The sequence below is a fragment of the Trypanosoma conorhini genome (assembly GCF_003719485.1).
Source record: "Trypanosoma conorhini strain 025E chromosome Unknown Tco_14.4_contig_00338, whole genome shotgun sequence".
In the NCBI taxonomy this organism is placed as follows: Eukaryota; Euglenozoa; class Kinetoplastea; order Trypanosomatida; family Trypanosomatidae; genus Trypanosoma; species Trypanosoma conorhini.
In genome coordinates this window covers 4005-10648 of record NW_021704426.1, presented here as the reverse complement: position 1 = coordinate 10648, position 6644 = coordinate 4005, and the positions used below count along the sequence as shown (strand labels likewise).

The following is a 6644-nucleotide window of genomic DNA, read 5'->3' as shown; positions in this document are numbered from 1 at the left end:
CTCCAAGACTGGCCGGGCAACGCGGCGCGTACCCGAAAGGCCGACGCCGTGGGCGCCAATCTCCACACAGACGAAAAAAAAAAGATCGGAGAAAAAAGGTTTTTGCAGGCGACAACGCAGTCAAACAAGTAGAGGCATTTCACCAGCACAAAAAAAAGGGCAGTCGAGGATTGCCTAGGCACCGACCGTGCCTTCCACCACCCAGAATAACACGAATAGCATGATCCAAGAATATATATATATATATAGATTGTTCATGCATAGCTAAGCCGGCAGTCTTCCCAATAAATACCTACATAAATCATCATCATCATATTTTGCTTCCCAGGTGTTTGGCCCAGATCCCTTTTTATAACTCCCCCAGAGAAACGATGGTCAACAAATACTTGCATGTCCTTTTTTTTTACAGCGGATGATACGGCGGACGGTACGCCGGGGGTTGCGTTTGTGGGTAGGAATATTCATTTATTACCGACTCGTAACTGGGCGGTGCGTCCGCATCCGCAGAGGTTGTTGCTCGCGGAGGAGGAAACGGGCCAAACGCCGCCGCCATTTCACGCTGCCGCCGCAAGATTTCTGCCATGCGTTCCTCCCGCTCTGATTCCCGCCGCTGCTGTTTCTGTTCGAGTAATTCAATCTGCCTGCAGAGCTCCTCCTGGCGCAGCCGGGAATCTTGAATGACGTCCGCGCTTGCTTGGCTCTGCTGCATCTCCGAAATCTTTTGCGCGATTTGCTCATCAAGGGTCACGCGCAGACCCTCCGCCTCTAACTTGCGAGAGACGGTAAAGGACTTGGCGCTGGAAAGCGTGGACTCCAGCCTGTCCAAGGTGGAGGAGGCGTAGCGCAGTATTTCCCCAAACTCCTGACGGAGTTCCGCGTAAACAGCGCAGGCGCTCTCGAGACCGTTACACACCTTCTGTACTTCCTCCATTATGGGATCTGAGCTCTGCAGGAGACCGAGGCTGTTCACAACCCGCTCCACCTCTGCCATGATTTGCTCCTCCTCCCGCATCGTTTCGTTGGCGCGCTCAATCGCGTCACTGATTTTTTGGGCCTCCCCCTCAAAGACGGCCCCGCGCTGGCTATCCTCCACAGACGAGAGCGCAAAGGTCACATTATCCGACTCAAGGAGCTCATTCAATTCTCGCAGCCGAACCTCCTGCTCCTCTTCCACTCTTTCCTTCCGCTGATTCAGCTGCTTAAGCGCATCCACCTGTTCCAGGACCTTTGCACTCTGCTGGCGGGCCTCTGTTGTCTCCACAAAGGGCATCAACGCGTCCAGGTCTTCCATCGGCCAGTCCAGCCGCACGAGACCGTGAAGGCTTCCCTCCAGCAACGCCTTGGCCTTCGTGAAGGGGTCTAGGAACCACCGCTGGAGTCCATTTTCGCATTCCTGAAGTGCCGCCTCAATAGAAATGCGGTCCACTGCCTCACTTGACGGATGACGCACGCCGCGCCACATCCGCTCCCCGTATGCAGTCACGTAGGCCTCATCTTCCTTGCGTTCCGCCTCCAACTCCGCATTCACCTGCTGCATTTTTTCCTTGGCGGCGCCCCAGAGTTCGTCGCACGTTTTCAAGGCGGAGACCAACGACTCCACAAGGCATATAGTCGAGCCATCCTCACCCGTGCGGAGGGATTGAATCTTCTCACGGAGCGCCTTGGGAATCTTTCCGCGGTTCTTGGACTCGCCAGACAAAACATCAATCGCAGCCGTCACCCCAAGCGTCTGCCACCGTTCGTTTGCCTGTTTACGACTGGAGGCGCACGACTTGTTGCAAACAGAGACGAGGTTGCGCTCCTTATCACGCCACTTTGAGACGGCGTCGGCAATGTGCACTGGAACAATACCAAAAAATGGATCCTCACCACGCCGAGACTGAAAGCTGGTGAAGCGGGGGTGCTCCGTGGCCTTTCCAAGAGGACGTGCAAGACCCATCGGGGCCTCCACCTCCTTCGGGACGCGCACAAAGTAGACGGACTCGTTGGACGCAATTGCCTTGTCGTGCTCCTTGTTGACGTTGGCGACGATGCTGCTGATCCAACCACGAAGCTCTGTGGTGGGGAGTTTTTGCACCTGCGCCAGGTAGCTCTTCGCCTTCTCAAAGTGGGCGATGGCGGTGCCAATGGACTCTGTGTCCCCCAGCGAAGTGGCGAGGTGCAGATGCGCGCGCGCAGAAAAGACCAGCCCAAGCGTCGAGAACACCTGCTCGGTGAGCGCCACGGGGGAGTGCCGGTTGCTCCGCGTATACCACGCGCTCGCCTTGAAGGAGCTTGCCACCTCCTCGTACTGCTTTCCGCCCTCCCACGCAATTTTGGCCAAAATGGGATGGTTACCCTTCATTTCATTCTCTGCCTTGAGGTACGCCGAATGGTGCGCCATCACGAGACACATACGACGCAGCAAACTTAATGCCTCCGCCGTCAAATCATTCTTTACATGCTCTGGTGGAAGTCGGGTTAGGAGCTGCTCCGCCATTTCATAGTACCCTGCGGCATTCTGAAAAGCCTTAAAAGCATTTTTAACATCCCCCGCTGCCCCACTCTTTGCCTGTTGTGCCGCAACGTATGCCCATGAGGCGGCGAGGTTGTACACGCAGCAAATTAATTCAAGATTACCATTCCTTGACTCATTCTTGTGGTTATCATCAAAGCTATCGCGCCAGACAAAGAGCAGGTTCTTGTGCACCTGTCCTCCATGCAGTGGAAGATGCGCCTGGGCCATTGCCACAAGTTGGCAGTACGGCTTCAGCGTCTGTTCAATGAACGTCTCCGTAGGTGGGACCTTGGCGTCGGCGCGGCAAGTCTGCACAACTAGTTTGTGAAGGGCACTCATCCGCTTCAGCGTCGCCTCCACGCTGCTCGTGTTGTTGCTTGCGTGATGCACGCTGATGAACTTCAGGCACAACTCCCACTCCGGCACTTCCTCCTTCCCCCGTCGGAACGGCAATGTGACGAACGGGTCCGGCAAATGCGCAAGTGCAGCCATATTTATTTATTTATTTTTCTGTATGTGTGCGTGCGTGTGCTGCACCTTCCGTGTTTCCTCCTTTTCTCCCTATATGTATATAATATACGTATATCAATATATCTTGGCTTCGTCTCGCAACGTCGCAGACGCCCGCCAAGTACTGCCCCCGGCCCGCCACAATCCAACGTGTCGTGTCGTGTTACCTCTCGGCACAAGCCTACGCGTTAGAAAAGGCGGGGAGAAGCCACACCGAGGGCGGCACTCGGCGTTGCCGCGAAAAAACGGGTAGGAGCAGAGGGACCGTTTTAGTCTGGGGGGAGGAAAATAACCAGGCGCGCCGGTATTGCGCGAGAAGGGAGAAGGTGGAAAAAATAACGTTGCATCCGTAACTTACATCGCCCCGATGCGCGTGCGTGCGTGCATGCGTGTGCGCGCGGCCGCACAGGCAAATATACATCCCAGCCAGACACCCCACAAATGCTACAAAGGAGCAACAGCGGCACACACACACACACAAATAAAAACAACCACGTGGACGATGGTGGTGAAAATGGCGGGCAGCAGAAAGAGAATAACAAAAAAATAAACAAAAAAAAAGATCGACAAACTGCATGAAAAACAGTTACATGTCCTTCATCCATCCTTTCTTTTTTATTTATTTATTCGCGTCTCGCTTCATCTCTCCCTCGCCCCCGCCGCCCCCACGCTTCCCGCGATGCGCCTCACCCAGCTATCCCATGTTTTTTTCTTTTTCTTTTTCCCTCTCTTTGTGCTTGATTGTGCTTCCATGCGTGCATCCGCGCCCGCCCGCCCGCCCGCCTCGTTCCCCACCGAGAAGAGAGAGAAAGGCGCACAGACACCCACACACGCAGCAACTTGCCCGCACGCGGCCCCATCGCTTGTGGCTCCACTTCCGCCGCGCCGCGCCGCTACGAGGCGTCGTTGGCCCCCTCGGCCTCCTCCTCCTCCGCCGCGTCGTCCATCTCCATCTTCTCCGCCTCCGGCATCGGCTGCGCCACCTTCTCGAGGAACTCCTTGTCGCGGTGGTGGTCGTAGGCGTAGAAGTTCTCCTCAAAGGCCTCCGCGGCCCACACCGCCTTTTCCTCGGCGGAGGCCACAATGGAGGACGCTTTCCCCAGCATCTTCGGAGCCGCGACACCGTAGCGATCCCGCTCGCGCTCGCGTTCTGACCAACGCCAGCTGTAGTAGTGCACACGACGCACCTCCCGCTCTAGCATCGCACGGAAGTGCCGCTGCTCCCCACTCGGGCCACGTGAAAGAACTTTCGGCAAGGCGTACCAGTGAAATGAGCCGACGCTTGTGCCAATGGCAACGCACTGTACGTAGTTCGGAGGCAGTACCGGGGGCACTGGCTTGAAGTTAATGACGGTAATGGCATCCTGCACAAGCTGATGCACAAGCAGCGGCTCGCGATTTCTGTCTAGCAGGTCCCACACAATAATCTTTCCATCCATTGTGCCTACCACCACAACACTCGCCCGCAGCGGCGCCCAACAGGCGCAGGTGACGGGGGCATCATGCTGCGACGAAATAAAAATGGGACGGTCCAAACCCACACGCCAAAGCTTAAAGTGAAGATCGCCGCAGGACAAGTAAACGTCACTGATGAGAGGGTGTCGGCGGATGCTGTAGACGGGCCCTGCGTGCGCCTTCGCCAGGAGACGCACCACACGGGTTTCGTCCGCGTGAGTTGTGAACTCCCGCCGCTCATCCGGGGTGTGCGTGCTACACATTACAACCTCCCCAAGCGTGGTGCCACAGACGGCGACGTACGACGGTGTCTCATTGAAGTCAAGGCCATCTACCTGAAAGCGGAATCCCATCACCTCGGCACCGCCACCAGGCCTTGACAGCTGGTAACGCAGCAGCGGCACCCACGGAAACTCTTCACCCCCGACCCGGCCCTGATGTTTTATCTTGCGAAGTTTATCCGGCGGAAGATGATCGGCACGAATGTCCCACACGCACATGTACCCGTCATCGCTTAGCGAAAAAAACTGTCGTCCTTCTTGCGTCGCGGTTTGTTTCCCATCAAATCCACACTCCAATCCATCAGGCACCCATTGAATGGCATGCACAGGACGCCTATGCGAAAGCTCCACCCGAGAACTTTGCACCGGCTGAAGACGAGGCACAAGCACATCCCCATCTCGCTCCGTGCTAACTCCCTTCACACTCAACGCCATCGGAGGAATGTCCTTCGTTCCGGGTTCGGCCCGAAGCACTACATTTTGATCTTCCATATGCTCTATCCCAACCCTTGTGCTGGAAACCGTGGCGGTGTCCATCCGGTTAAGGTCCCAGAGAAACAACTGCCCATTCATCGCACCACCTACAATATAGTTTGGCTTTAACGGGTTGAAGCGCAGAACTTGGATCTCCACTGGAGCCTCCAAGAAGGCCCGTGGATGCATGGGGTCCGCAAAATCCCAGACGAGGTTGATGGCGGTTTCACACCGCCTTTCTGCCTCGATGCGTTCTTCGTAGGTGTACCGTGAAACCGAGGCCATGCAAACAAAGTCATCCTTGGGACGAAAACTTCGCCAGCTGATGGAAGAAACGCGAAGGTCCTTCATGGTGGTGTGTGTGTAGTTGCCCTTTTCAATCAGGACAGTGTCGTCACGGGAGCCGACAATCGCGTCATCCTCCGTAAACAGGGTAAATTCATCTTGGTAGATCGGCACCTCGTAGTTTTGCAGCAGACAGTGTAGGGTGCGGGGAAGCACCTTAAGAAAGAAGGCCGTCATCGCCGGATCCTCGTTTCTGGGGACTGTTATGTTGCGAATGCAGGCGTCGACAAGGATGGGTTGCACCTGCATGGCGGCGTCAACCCGCCGGGAGAAGGGCGTCTGTGCGGTGTTGTCCACAACCGGCGTCACCGCCTGGACCCCGGTGTCCACCTCATGCCTCGCCACATCATACATGGTGCTCGTCGTCCCGCGCTGGTCACGGCTATCCTCGCTGGCCTCCTTCGTCAGGTAACTCGTGTGCACCATGCGCTGGTGGAGAAGCACATCCCGCCGCACCTCGAACGACACCCGCACCTGCGGCCGCTTCTTCACATTGTAGCCGTTTTCCTCGGCAATCTCGTTTTCGCTACCCAGACTTTCCCACGTTCCCTTCGGAACGATCGTCTTGAGTTTCCCCGCCAGGGTGAGCAGCTCGTCGGTTATCCAATCCGCGGCGCAGCCAGTACTTTCGCGCTTTTCTTGGCGTCCCACGGACAGCCCAGCAAATTGACTCAACCTGGCGTCCCCCACCGACTGCCCACTCGTCGCCCCGGTCCGCCCAATACTGACGGAGTCGGGGGCTGCATCTGCACCGTCCGTTTCGAGCGACATGGCCGCCGACCTCTACTCCCCCCTCGTGGTTTGTGTCTCCCTCTATATTGTGTCGGCGGGAAAGGCAAATAAACGGCAGCGGCAGCACCTCGAGGTGTGCCCGTCCTACTCCCTTTTTTTTTTCCTGTGTGCGCGTCAAACAGCGATTCGAGCTTTTTCTGCTCAGGCCCCTAATACGCAAGGCACGGGCGCAGACACGTACCAGAAAACAACACAGAATGAGAATAAAGAGGGAAAGAGGGAAGGGAGTAAAAAAAAAGTGGCACGCAGGTGTCCCACGACGCCCTGGCTGTTATCCCGTTTGCGAGTGT

General features: G+C 56.4%; 2 protein-coding genes across 2 annotated transcripts, besides 4 other annotated features; both read right to left on the bottom strand.

The window, feature by feature from the left end:
* Nucleotides 1–231: 231 nt before the first annotated feature.
* Nucleotides 232–251: a microsatellite.
* Nucleotides 252–403: 152 nt separating this feature from the next.
* Nucleotides 404–2989, bottom strand: Tco025E_05627 (programmed cell death 6-interacting protein; the record flags this gene model as incomplete). The annotated part of the gene is made up of 1 exon (XM_029372520.1): nucleotides 404–2989. One exon carries the CDS (start codon nucleotides 2987–2989, stop codon nucleotides 404–406), a length of 2586 nt encoding a protein of 861 aa, XP_029227364.1.
* A 70-nt stretch (nucleotides 2990–3059) lies between these two features.
* Nucleotides 3060–3091: a microsatellite.
* A 287-nt stretch (nucleotides 3092–3378) lies between these two features.
* Nucleotides 3379–3405: a microsatellite.
* A 130-nt stretch (nucleotides 3406–3535) lies between these two features.
* Nucleotides 3536–3568: a microsatellite.
* A 332-nt stretch (nucleotides 3569–3900) lies between these two features.
* Tco025E_05626 (flagellar inner dynein arm I1 intermediate chain IC140) lies at nucleotides 3901–6333 on the bottom strand (the record flags this gene model as incomplete). Its single annotated transcript, XM_029372519.1, has 1 exon — nucleotides 3901–6333. One exon carries the CDS (start codon nucleotides 6331–6333, stop codon nucleotides 3901–3903), a length of 2433 nt encoding a protein of 810 aa, XP_029227363.1.
* Nucleotides 6334–6644: the final 311 nt, after the last annotated feature.